Source organism: Blennius ocellaris (genome assembly GCF_963422515.1).
Source record: "Blennius ocellaris genome assembly, chromosome: 20".
Taxonomy (NCBI): Eukaryota; Metazoa; Chordata; class Actinopteri; order Blenniiformes; family Blenniidae; genus Blennius; species Blennius ocellaris.
In genome coordinates this window covers 18,679,829-18,692,743 of record NC_137669.1, presented here as the reverse complement: position 1 = coordinate 18,692,743, position 12,915 = coordinate 18,679,829, and the positions used below count along the sequence as shown (strand labels likewise).

At 44.8% G+C, this 12,915-nt stretch overlaps 2 protein-coding genes across 2 annotated transcripts in view; both read right to left on the bottom strand.

Annotated features, from left to right (window-relative positions):
* Positions 1 to 552: 552 nt before the first annotated feature.
* On the bottom strand, positions 553 to 2,002 carry gdf6b (growth differentiation factor 6b; the record flags this gene model as incomplete). The annotated part of the gene is made up of 2 exons (XM_080516093.1): positions 553 to 1,433; positions 1,657 to 2,002. 2 exons carry the CDS (start codon positions 2,000 to 2,002, stop codon positions 553 to 555), a joined length of 1,227 nt encoding a protein of 408 aa, XP_080372219.1.
* Positions 2,003 to 3,793: 1,791 nt separating this feature from the next.
* Positions 3,794 to 12,915, bottom strand: part of pkhd1l1.1 (PKHD1 like 1, tandem duplicate 1) — a gene marked incomplete at both ends in the record, with an annotated part of 36,905 nt that continues 27,783 nt past the window's right edge. Inside the window, 23 exons of the mRNA XM_080515634.1 lie at positions 3,794 to 4,044; positions 4,397 to 4,550; positions 4,706 to 4,852; positions 4,949 to 5,100; positions 5,279 to 5,623; positions 6,201 to 6,336; positions 6,492 to 6,649; positions 6,727 to 6,891; positions 7,143 to 7,375; positions 7,583 to 7,748; positions 7,838 to 7,954; positions 8,515 to 8,626; positions 8,723 to 8,845; positions 8,935 to 9,083; positions 9,201 to 9,291; positions 9,398 to 9,519; positions 9,608 to 9,731; positions 9,822 to 9,925; positions 10,640 to 10,813; positions 10,891 to 11,020; positions 11,233 to 11,351; positions 11,861 to 11,990; positions 12,273 to 12,436. Of these exons, the coding sequence (XP_080371760.1) occupies positions 3,794 to 4,044; positions 4,397 to 4,550; positions 4,706 to 4,852; positions 4,949 to 5,100; positions 5,279 to 5,623; positions 6,201 to 6,336; positions 6,492 to 6,649; positions 6,727 to 6,891; positions 7,143 to 7,375; positions 7,583 to 7,748; positions 7,838 to 7,954; positions 8,515 to 8,626; positions 8,723 to 8,845; positions 8,935 to 9,083; positions 9,201 to 9,291; positions 9,398 to 9,519; positions 9,608 to 9,731; positions 9,822 to 9,925; positions 10,640 to 10,813; positions 10,891 to 11,020; positions 11,233 to 11,351; positions 11,861 to 11,990; positions 12,273 to 12,436 (3,566 nt within the window). The remainder of the gene's footprint in view (positions 4,045 to 4,396; positions 4,551 to 4,705; positions 4,853 to 4,948; positions 5,101 to 5,278; positions 5,624 to 6,200; positions 6,337 to 6,491; positions 6,650 to 6,726; positions 6,892 to 7,142; positions 7,376 to 7,582; positions 7,749 to 7,837; positions 7,955 to 8,514; positions 8,627 to 8,722; positions 8,846 to 8,934; positions 9,084 to 9,200; positions 9,292 to 9,397; positions 9,520 to 9,607; positions 9,732 to 9,821; positions 9,926 to 10,639; positions 10,814 to 10,890; positions 11,021 to 11,232; positions 11,352 to 11,860; positions 11,991 to 12,272; positions 12,437 to 12,915) is intronic.

Genomic DNA, 12,915 nt, shown 5'->3' with positions numbered 1-12,915 from the left:
ACACCTGTACATGCATTTAAAGTGCTACAGGGTCCCTGCAGATTCACAGCAGCACTTTGCAGAGTAAACTTCCACTGCTGAGGTCGAGGAGTTTTAGAACTGTTTGTGCAGCACACCGCTGGATTAAGAACAAAACCAAAAGACAAACATGTTCGGAGATTTCTGAGAGCATGTTTCAGACATCAGACCTGTTCAGGGCCCCTAACGGGAGACGATGTGCATTTAAAACCTTCACAGAAATGATCAGCTTCAACCTCTTCCTATAGCCGGAAGACACATTTCACGAGTTTCAGACCTTGGTGGTAAAAAGTTAGTAAACAAAAGGCTCAACTATTCTTTTGAGCAGTTTGCTGTTCATGATCTCTTAAATGCGTAGAGTTTAAGGCCCCCAGTTCCTCAGTCAGGAAAGACGCAGGAGAAACAATGTTTGAGGTATTGATGGTGGCTGTTGTCGGGTGCAAGGTTTCCGAGGGCATCACATTGTGTCCACGCAGAGTTCTCAGACTTCCGGGTGCAGGTATTGAGATGCACCCGTCACGCCCGTCACGACCACTACCTGCAGCCGCACGACTCCACCACCATGTCCTCGTACTGCTTGTAGACCACATTGTTCCCTGAGTCGATGTAGAGGATGCTGATGGGGCTGAGTTTGGACGGCGCGCAGCAGCTGGGCGGCATGTTGCTGGGGTTCATGGAATTCATCAGCGTCTGGATGATGGCGTGGTTGGTGGGCTCCAGGTGGGAGCGCAGTGGAAAGTCGCACACCCCCTCACAGTGGTACGCCTCGTAATCGAGCGGGGCGATGATCCAGTCGTCCCAGCCCAGGTCTCTGAAGTTCACGTGCAGCGGCTTCTTGCTGCACCTGGACTTGGACTTCTTGCCGTGTCTCTTCCCGTGGCGGGTTTTGACGGCGGCCGTCCTGCGTCTCCTCCCGGGGCTCCTGTCTTTGGTTCTCCTCTCCAGCCCCAGCAGCGCTCTGCCCTCCCTCCTCTCGCTGAAGAGGGTTTGCCTCTTTCTGGACCTGGTGAAGACCACTAAGATGGCCTTCTTCTGCTGAGGCCGGCCGTGCCGGTGCAGCCCCAGCAGGTGCATGTCCACCTCCCTCTCGGGGTTGTCCAGCGTGGCCCTGAGCTCCAGGCAGAAGAGCGTCCCCCTGCTCAGGTGCTGCCGCTCTCGGAATATTTCCCACACGTCCAGCACCTCCCACTTCGGCCTGTGGGAATCCTGCAGGTCCAAAGTTTTGGAGTCCAGAAGCTGCTGGTCGTGGCAGGAGAGGAGCTGGATGTCGACCGGCTCCGTTTCCGAAATCCTGAAATTCCCAGACACTTTGGTGTATATCCTGAGCTCGGCTCCCAGCACCTCCGCTTTCTCAGAGAGGGTTGAGACGTCGAACAGATACTGCTGCCTCCTCAGAGGGGAGAGTGGGAGGTCATCTGTGGAAAGCATTAAAAAACAGCAAGGGTCAGATACATTCTCACGGAGATGAAGTCACACACCACAGAGATGTGGAATCTGACTGTCATTTTTCTTTTATTTTAAAAAAAAAAATCCCTCTATTGTCTACCTTGAATTAATGTGGGAGACAAAATATGAGTCACGGGTGTTCAATGATCCACACACACACACAGACAGAAACACACACACAGCTACACATACCTTGCCCATTGTCCACAAAACTTGCAATAGTGTTTGCAGCTTTCGAAGAGCGAAAAAAGCTGGCGTTTAATCCCAGTTTCTCTGCAGTGGAGAAAGTTTTGTAAATGGACAACATGTAATCATGAGGCTCTATCTGCTCTTTGGTCATTGCTTTATAGCTTCTGTCCAGAGAGGCAGGCGCTCGAAACTCCTTAAAGTATTTAGACGCCGCTTGTCCATCAAATATTCTCGCCACCACGCTGCTCTTGGGAGCAGATGGAGGTGAAATAGCGTAGGTTTGGGAACAGGGGACTTCCCAAACAAACACAAGAGCCCCGCAGAGAAAGGTGAAGTGGTAGACCTCCATCCTCCGGACTCGTCGTGGGTCTGCGGCCGGAGCCTGACGCTGTTGGTTGCGGCTGCGGCTGAACTCTGCATCCACTCCGCAGCAAGTGGCCGCTCCGCAAAGTGCGCACAGCTGAGGAGGACAGGCGGCGCGCAGTCTAAAGGAGGAGGCGAGGACACGCCCACATTGTACTGTTATCGTCGGGGCTAAATGGAGGGCACAAATTAAGGCTGTAAAAACTAATTGTTCCTCTGTTCGGTCCGTCACCTCCCTCCGCGGGGAGCTGGGCAGATGTGCGCTCAAAGGATGCGCCACAGCTGCCGGTGCGTCGAATCTCTCGGAGAAAGTTTTCCGTCTCCGTTTGCGGCTACTAAATCTGCTTGTACAACATAAACACAGACGAACATTCAGTTAAAAGCCCAGCATGTTATGTTAAGTGACTTTCTCTTTTCAAGCATGAGTTTAAATTGCTGCGGTGTCGGAGTTTACTGCGGAGTCTTGCGCCCTCTCGCGACGCGCCACGAACAGTGTCCGAAAATATGAAACGTGCAGAGACGCAGCCAAACAGCGTCATTCAGCACCATGGACAGCGTCTGCGCACAGCAATTAAGTCATCCATCTGTCCTACTGTCTGCCGTCATGTAAACTCCAAATTAAAATAATAGTGTCACTTTCCACCTCTTTCGTATTGCAATGATATCTTCTGGAAGTTTGTATGTTCTCCCCAGGACCAGCACGTGGTTGTTGATAAGCTGCCAATTAAGTAATTTTTTTGTCATATTGAGTTTTGGCTTTCTTAGCACAGGAGACGGCGCTGGCCTGGGAGGTGGACGGGCTGTCATCTCTCTTTCTCTTTCGGAACTCATTGGTCCCTTTCTTTTGCATCCTGCTGGCGTCTTCCTTATTGATGAGCTCAGCATTTTGTTTTGTGTTGGTGCTCCTCTTCCCTCCTCGACTTTCCTATATTTTATTTTATTTTTTTGGAGCAGGAGCATAAGAAAAAAAGTTGCCGGGAAAAGGCTCCATGTTTATTCCTGTTGCCAAATATTGCATCAATAAATAAACACAGATAAAGATGTATTCATCAGAGAAAAACATACTTTATTTCAAGAAACATATTAAATAATCACAAAGGAACTTGTTTTTATTTCGGCTGCAAAACTTCATTTTTCCATCGGATTCAAGTTGGCAATTGCGTTTGTTAAAAATACAATCTATAGCATGCAGGACTGTGGACCTGCAGGACCAGCACCAGTTACCTCAGGCCGAAATGAACTTTATAGCAACTGCACACCAATAAACATCACACGTGATACAAAGACAGAAGTGGGAAGGGATGAAGTACAAATATATAATATGTGCATTTTATCCCATACGTGTGGTTTTTTTCCACTCTAGGCAGCCGTTTTCATTGTGACATTGTGAAAAGTGCATTACATGCAAAACATTACCTATTTAATGGGACATCTTTGATTTGGAGAATTAGGCCCCATTCAGCTGGATGTAAACCGTTTATAAAGGAGCATATTGAGACCAGCAGAAACATTCCACACCCATATCTTCTTTTCAGTTAAACATTTCAGTAAGTTGTAGCATTTCTGATTTGAACTACTGTACTCCAAATTTGGATTTAATGTCAGCATTATTTCCACCTATTTCCACCTATGATGAAAAGAAAATCCCAAGAAACAGAAAAAAAATACCCAACCCTCATATGCCTGAATGATTGCACGCTTCTTCAAGTTATAGTAAATATAAATGAAATCATCTTCATAAAACCCTGAGAAGTGTTCACAGCATGGAGCTGGAGCTCTAATATATAGAAATGACATTTAAGCAGCACGCCACAGTGTAGATGACGCTGAGCAGACACAGGCTGCCAGCAGACACGGCAGCGCTGGAGCCGAAGATGCTTTCGTCAGTGGGAATTGGTGCGTTGGTGGTTACTGCTGGCATGGTGGTGGTGTTGGTGGGTGACTGGGTGGTCGGGGTGTTTTTGACCGTGAAGGCTCTCGACTGTGTGCTCCACTCCTTCAACATGAAGACCATCGTCAGGTTATCGCCTGCGGAGAGAAGAGGAGGAATTAATCCTCCAGTTACAAGCCACAAACCCTGCTTTGTCTTTCTAGATCAAATTTTAAATGATTGTTAAATGTATAGGTGTGTGTGTGTGTATATATACATGTATATTCATAACTGCAAGTGTATTTATGAATTTATTTGTGTACAACAAAAAGATTTAAGCAGACAATGTTATTGTCTTTGTGTGTTGAGATTTGCGTCTCTAAATAACAGCCGTGTTGTTTATTTTCTTTAGTTTCCATCACGTCTGTTCCCTCCAACACCGTTTCAGAAATACAGACGTTTACTGACTTTGGTCTATTACGCGATATATGTGAAGAAATGTGCTCCTACCACTGCCGAGTACAGTAAGGTCGGTGAAGTTGGCCCAGCAGGTGCTGAACTGGATGGTGGCATTTCCTCCCAGTCCGCTCACATCGTTTCCATCGGCGTCCTTCAGGCTGGCCGTCGCCGTGAGACTCGTCACTCCCACAGAAACACAGTTACCCTGCAGACAGCGGCAACACAAGTCGGTGTTAACAGACACAAACCTTGTGCCAGGTCTTTTTTTTTTTTTATAATGCCTCATTCCTTTTTGATTGAATGACTTAACAAATAGTGGGTAAAATGTCATCATTTGATGAATAACTTTAAGAATCTTACCTGATCGTCCACAGCCATCAGACTGGGTTGCTGGAAGAGAGGACCCACATACTCGCCGGCGATGGGCGGGACCATCAGCAGCAGGTCGTCCACGCTGGTGACAAAACTGACTCGAGGCTCCTCTCTCGTCGCTTCTTCAGTCGCCACCTGAAATTTAAAGCGGGACACCTGCTGAATCCGTGTACAAGTGGGAGAGAAACCAAACATTAAACATTTTTTAAATAAATTCCTGCTCAAGTTCACCTCATTCCAGTCGGGGTCTGAGGAAGAAGGAGGAGGCGGGATCACTCCCATTGACGACACGTTGAAGCCGATCGACCTGCTGAGGTTTCCAGAAACTGCCGCCTGTCCCAGATCATCAGCAATGTTCTCCAGCAGTTTGAAGTCTTCCTCATCTGAGAAAACACAGGAAGCACCGGGACGTCAGACGCATTTCTGCATCTGTTAATTTACAGACACGTCTGAGGTTTTTATCTTTGGTTTTATAGTTGTTTAATTTTTTTTCGATGCTCAGAGAGCTAAACCATGCAGGACAGAGGAACTCCAGGACCCCTGATACTCTTCCCTCCTCACCGTTGGTGCTGTCTGTGGTTTGCTTGACTGGAGGCTTCTTAATCTCCACCTCCACTATCAGACCCGTGGATCTCCTCCTGCGCCGCGAGCCTCCGTCCTCCCTGATGATGTTGGTGATCCTGATCATGTTGGGGGGAACTTTGAGGAAGAGGGCGAGGTTCTGGATCAGGTTCTCCCCGAAGAACTCGTCCTCGGTCATGGCGGGCAGCTCGAAGGCGAGGAAGAGGACGGGGGAAGTCCGAACCTCCACCGGCGTGGAGCCTCTCACCAGGACCTTCAGCATCTTGAAGTCCTGGTCGAAGTAGTTTGTGCCCAAAGTGGCGTTCAGCTGAGGAACGTACTCTCCTGGAAAAGAAAAGAGAAATAACACATCACCAGGTATTCAACAATTGGATCAGCTTGTATCACATCTTGAACACACATTGTGGCTTTGACTAGTATTTTAATTACACAATTTTTTTTAATGGCAAAAAACCCATTAAATACAGTCTAAGATATTGGTCACATGGAGGACTAGTGGTTTGCACATTCTCCTCACCGAGTTGGACCGTTTGAATGAGAGCAAAAAATACATGTGAAATTACGCCAACCAAAATGCATAACGTTTTTGTCTGCACGACATGTGCATCCTTATCTGCACTGACAGTAATGAAAACACTCTTTGTTGGCAGAAACTGAATGTTAGAATATAGAATGTGCAAAGACACTCCCTTGCTGTCCCTTAATTCTTCATCTACTTGTTTATTTTTAATAACTAGCTATTTCCTGTTGTATGTTATGTCACTTATTTCTTCACTTACAGTGTTTAATTGTTCCTTTAAAATTAGTTTTCACCCACCTGTCATGATGCTTCCCCTTGTTTTTTGTGGATTTTTTATTTTTTTTGTCTTAGTTGTGCGTGTACGTGTGGGTGTGTACATACCTGCATAAATGGGCTTTTTCAGGGTGTAGTCGCTTTTGTCTTCGTTCCATTGAGCGTTAGCCGGTGCGATCAGCTCATTGTCGACGTACACGTCGAGCCGCTGAGGGCTTGAGTAGAAGACTGACACCACAACGCTCTGCATGAATTCAAAACAAACACACACTTCATCGGAATCATCAAAATGAAGTCTTTTTTCGTGACACTTGATCCCAGAATCATCTGATAAACTGATCACCATAAAGTCATTAAAGCATTGACAGCAGAGTGACATCCTGTGAGGAGGGCACGGACCTCAGACGGATCGGCGTCCAGCATCATGAGGCGAAGTTTCTGCGGGCTGACGCTGGTGAAGAAGACGTCCGCGTATTGACCGGTGGCCACGATGCTGTGAAAGAGGGAGACTCTCCTCTGGCAGGTGTAGCCGGAGCACCAGCCGTGGTCCTGAGGGCCTGGACGCAAACACACACAGTCAGGTTAAAAACTGTGGAGAGAGCGTTCAAGTCCCACAGGTAGAAACCCGTCCTACCGTTGATCAGATCCACAAAGCCGTTACTGAGCACGGCCACGGGGGACAGACGTCTGGTCTCCGTGTCGGCGTCCAGACTTTCGATCACCAGCATCCTATAATTCAGCCCGAAGCATTTGTAGCTCTGCCAGGGAGCCACGTAGGTGCAGCTTTTCCTGATCACACCTAGACACAACAATTTGGGAGATTACATTTTGTGTATGGTAAGAATGAACCATGTCTTTATCAGAATTTAATTAACTATCGAGCCAATGGCTTAGATGACAACAAATCATTCTTGCATTTTTGTACTAAAATGTTCAGTTCAACTCAATAAAAATGTGAAACAATCATTTTGTAGATTCGTCAGAAGAATATTAGAAGCCTGATTTGCATTTTTTTTGTTCACAAATATGGACTTTTCATTCTCATCTCACCTTTGTTGGGAGCGACCTGCTCGACGGGGATTCGGCTGCCGTTGAGGGCAGTGAGCATGACTTTGGGGATGCGATAGTCGCCCAGCCCCCTCCTGGGGTCTCCGCCCCACTCGTATTCAGACTGAGGCACCACGCTTCCCACGGCGCCCAGGAAGGAGCCGTCCATGTCCTTCAGCAACGTCTTCTTCTTTGCGTCGCAATCCATGTCCACACAGTCGGCCGGGTTCGCTTTACTGAGGCACAGAAGGGACGAATTATAAACCCGGTTGTGACATGGACACTTTATGGCTTTAGATTTGTCAAACATGAGTTTTCTTTTTTATTCCCGTATATTTTGGGGGCGTTATAATTTAGCCTCAGAGGCATGTTTTTGGACTGCAGGTAGAAACTGGAAAAAAAAAAAAAAGCAGCCTGTCATCTATTAAGGTGTGATAACTCACCCTACATCAGGCCTGTGAACGAATACTTTGCCCTCCTCGGTGCTGTCGACCATCTTTATCCCTGAAACCTCGATGGGGTGCTGCAGGTCCTCGTTCAGCGGGTTGGTGATGAACATGACGTTCGTCTCGCCGGAGCAAACGTCTTTGAAATTCACAAATGTCGTATCTACAGAAGAAGAACACCCAAAAAAAAAATCAAGACAAAGAAATATGGTGGGAAAGGTTTACTGAAGGACCAAAGCAGCCTGAACTCACCCGTGACTTTCATCAAGCCTGTAATGGCGTTGTAGTTCATGTTCAAGTGATGAGGCTTAAATGGAGCCGTGTTGTGTCCGGAAGCAAAGTTAGACCAGCAAAATCCAGATCGACCTCCTGCACACAGAAGAACCAGAAACAGTGAGGGGAAAAAATATTTTATCGGTTTAATTAGCCTGAAATCACGTCGAAGTATATAATGTGACGATATATTTTATCTTGCATTGTATCTTTAAATTGCTTTGAGTTTATTTTCGTTATTTTATTTTAACTTGTTTCTCTTTGCTCTCGCTCTTGTCAAAATATTTGTTCATGTGAACCACTTTTCTGAATTTCATTGTTTAGCATCGTTGCTAAAATGTATTTTACAAATAAATCTGTTTTTCCCCGTCTATTTCTCCGAACAAAAACCACCATCATGTAGCCATTATGGCCACAAGATTCACCAGCATGCCACAGATTTGTAACCCGAACCTCCGTCAAACACAGTAATACTGAAGAACAACCAGAAACTGAAAAGTAATCTTAGATAAAGAAGCAGAGGCACAGCGATAAAAATCTAAATTAATTCAGTCAATCTAGCGTTAAAAGAGTTCAGGTTAACATTGTTTCTATAATACAACATAACAAAATTTAAAATGAATGGATTTTCAGTGGGTGTGTTTGTGGTCCGTTACCCTCGACAGGCCTGGGCGCTCGGTGGCCCGAGCTGATGGCCAGGTTGAAGTCACTGCTGTTCAAAGTGTCCGCACAGTTGAAGTTCGGGCTACTGCCAACAACCAAAGAATTCTGGAGGAAAAAAAAGAATAGACTAAGTTTTCTATTATCTGTTGCAAACAACGCACCTAACTGAACAAATCCAAATGAAAGAAACAAGCCTCTTACTTGAACGTGTACAGTTTTATCTCCCAACGTGTGTGTGAGGGAGGGCGGAGCGTAGATGAGAGGCATGATGCCCATCCCGTTATCCACCAGGGTCACGTTGGAAACGACGATGCTCATGATCGTCTGAGACGAGCAGAAGAAAGATTAACTGTCATTGAGCGTAACATCACAGAAATCCAGCGTCACAAACAGACGGAGTTCAGTTGTTGTACCTGGAAGTAGATGCCATAGTCGAAGCTCCTCCAGACGTAGAAACCCTGGATTAAACTGCAGCCGGGTAGGCCGTCCTCGTTCAGATAGACTCCATACAAGCCGCCGTGAGCTTCGTTATGAAGCCACTTCTCATTTCTGTTCCCAACGCCTACAGGCAGAAAAAAAATAGGTGGGTGTGGACAATGTATAATATATAATAGCAGTTGATTTTCCATGTACATACAAATACAATGTATGATGTTATAGTGTTCCATGAGTTATTTACCTGGGCATGGTTCACCATTGATGCGATACGCGACTCTCTCATAACCTGCAACGATGTTATACTGCAGCACAGTGTTTGTCCCCTCATTGACCTGATGTATTGGAGAAATAAAAAAAAAAAAAAAACCAAAAAACATAAATATAGTAGAAAATATTTATAATATTCATGTGTGATGTGTGTATTTTGTGTTGAAGGACCTCGATTACAGCATTCCAGGCAAAGTTAAAGGGCTCCTCTCGGCCCTGGTAGGACCCGGGCCACTGCGCCATCATCAGCAGGTTCCACCTTGCCGTTATATTGTCGCCCCAAATCCTGATGCCTGATGCAAAACACACTCATTCATCCACTAACCCTGGGAAGTGCCGGGTAGAGTCAGGGAGCAGAAGAAGGATGAGGACAGTGTTTACCTTCTCCAACGGTGCGGTGCACAACGTTTTGGTCGATGTTCAGGTTGTGCGTTCCAAAGACGCCGATGGCCGGGGAGAAGCCGTCATGGAAGGCACAGCCCTGGATGTACGAGTCTCCAGAAACCTGAAACACAGGAACAATATGACTTCCATCTTCATGTAATGGGTTGATCTGCTACTTTCACCTAACGTATAGTGTAATATGAATATGTACCGGTCCAAGGTTGAGGAAGGCCACAGAGTAACGTGGGTCCGATGAATCGGTCCAGCCCTCCTGACCAGAACGGTAAAACTCCACATTCCTAATCTGAGCTTGTCCTGCAGAAGAAAAAGTCAAACTATGATGAAGAAACATTAAAAAAAAATAACAACAACCCACAAACCATTAGTCTCCTGCTTGCTTTTACTGAGCAAAGTCAGTATCGTTACTCGGGCTGAACACCGCTTGGAGGAACATTAAAGCCTTTTCATATTGTAAAACTATTAAGTAGGAAGTAAAGCAGCAAGTTTATTGGTGGAGAGTAGAAGCTTTAAAAGCACCTCAGCAGAGTCATCAGGTGTAATATATTAAAATGTACGAATGTTTGTCACAATAAAGACAGGAAACTAATAATGACTCAAAAGTCTGTAAATAATCACAGTTCCTTGTGTTGTGACTACACTTTTAACAACAGTATTATTATAGCGGTTATATTTCAAGAAAAAATTTAGTTAAATCATTATACATAATGTACATCAGCCACACTGGCTATTTTTTAATAATGGTTTTAATGTATTTATACATCTTAACAGTTCCGATATGGTGCCGGCATTTTAATAATATCTAATTATAGTGGTTAGTACAGTTTCACATCATTTAAATGTAGAAAAAAATCTAGTTGTTTTTGGTTGAAATTGTAAAATGAAAATACTATGATTCTTTACAGGAGACATTGACACTGTTTAGGATGGGCTGGCTAAACATTGAAAATACAGAAAGTATTCAGCGGGAACATAAGTCATTACACTCCCTTTCAGTAAAAATCTTCTCACCTTTGTAGTCGATTCCCTCCGAGGAGTACGAGCCGACCAGCAGTCGCGCTCCGAACGACTCCTCCGCCATCTCTGGATACTCCTGACCAATGATCTTGATGTTTCTGGTCACGTGACCGACGTCAGCCGCCAGCGTGTAGGAGTGAGACGTACCAGACACAGAGTGAGTCTCACCTGGAAACGGGGAGAAAACGTCATTACTTCAGTCGTTTTCTTTCATCCAAAATTGAGTCTCGAGAAACCAAACTGACTGATGTGGGTGTAGGTCAAAGGTCGGTTCAGGGTCAGAGTGCGGCCATCTGAAGACACGGCAGCGATCACATGTTTCTCGGTCTCCCACGGGCTGTAGCTGGTCGTGGAGATGACGACTTCATCTCCAACCTGCGCAAACACAAAACACACGGAAACAGCAGATCAGAGCTCGTTCAATACTTTTGAATGTAAATACCGTAGTGTCAAATAATTGTGCACTAGAAAAAAATAGAGAGAGAAAAATGTGGGAGGACAAACAGCTTATTTAGTTCAGAGTTGACCACTGTGCTCCTAAAAAAACAAAACTATAACAACACAGAAATAAATAAATGGAAGCAGACCTGCCAGTCCACAGATTTGGCCAGTGTCAGAGAGTTTGATCCAGCAGCAGCAGTCGCAGCCAGTTTGGTGTGATAAACAGCAGGAGGAAGACCGAAGAGCTCAAGAGTACCAAACACGCCTGCGTCAGCAACAAAAAGACAGTCCGTCATCTACAAATATCTATATACTTGTACTTATACTTGCCACAAAATGCATGTTTCTTAAAAATGCACCAGTGAGAAGGGATTGAACAGCCTTTCTGACCTTGTGAGTTCATACCAGAATTTAACAGCTACTGCAATGATTTGACACTTAAGGAAGAAGTTGGATGGCGAAAAAGGTGTAAATGCATGTTTTGTATGAAATATATCAGAAATGAAACATTGCCTGTGCATTTATTAAAACACGAATGCTCAGTTTTAGGATTTCCATTAGATTTTATAATGTATTTTTGTTTATTGAGATTGACTTAATGGTCAGAGTCGAGTCCTTTAACATTATTATTGATACGTCAAATAATTTTCTTCAGTCTGTTAATAAATGCAACAGCAATGCCAAGAACTCTGAAATGACTGTTACGCTTCTACACGGTGTAAACAAGTCCAGAGGGACTACTCTTGGTTTCCTTGTTACGGTTACGGTTCTCACCCAACACTTTGGATCCCTGGTTGGGTCCGTTGGGCAGAGGCCAGTCAGGAGTCCGGTGGTTTCCTCTCAGTTCGATGAGCAGCTGGCCTCTAAACGGCTCGTCTTCCCGGCCCGCAATCATCCTGCCACCCTGTAAAGCAGACGAAAAAAAATATTATGTATAACATCATAGTTCTTTTGTTAAATGATGATACAAAAAATATTTGTCTTGTCAGCAATTTGCACTGCTTCATGCAGTTTTGTTGCAGAATGTTTTATATCTTAAGGTCCAGCTATCCTGTGATGCATTGACGACACACAAATATCTATACGTGTAAACGTATAGATGCAATGAAATGGCAAAGAACAGGTTTTCAATAAAATGTTAAATATCCTTCTGGGTAATTACGAAGAAAATAGAGTTGACACAGACCTGAATGGAGATGTACACTGCATCGATCGTCACTGTCCTGTACTCGGGAGCAGAGCGAGCCGGTCTGGAGGACGAGCTGTTCAAGGTGTCGGGGATCTCGAGCACTCCGATGACCGTCAGCTTGTTGAAGGGAGGAGGGTCGTCGTCCAAAACAACCCACTTCCCTGTGGTTGGGGGTGATAAAATGCATTAAATGGGGGACGTAAAAGCAATGTGTACTGTTGTACATTAGGTGGCAGCATTGAGTCACTTTAGAGGTAGAGATTGTGATCTATGTCTGAGTTTCATTGTTTTGGCTCTTCAGTTTGGCTGGTAGCTGTAGAAGTCCAGACTTTTTTTTTTTCCTCCCATTTTTGATATTTTATGATGTGATGCAGTCATCCTGTTAAATATTTGCAAGTAAATATGGTATTCCTGCTCACCATGTAGACTAAATAATTGAGCTTGATTATATTGCCACAATGTTTGTCCAGCTACTTCAGTGAGTGACTTAATACACCACCTTATGGTGCAAACTGGTATTGTAAGAGGAAACAGTTAAATATTAACAGCTGACTATGGTTAGTTAGTCGGCAACAAATCACAACATTTTCTTTGAGACGTCCTTATGAGGATTATTTCAGATTACATTCAATCAAATCAA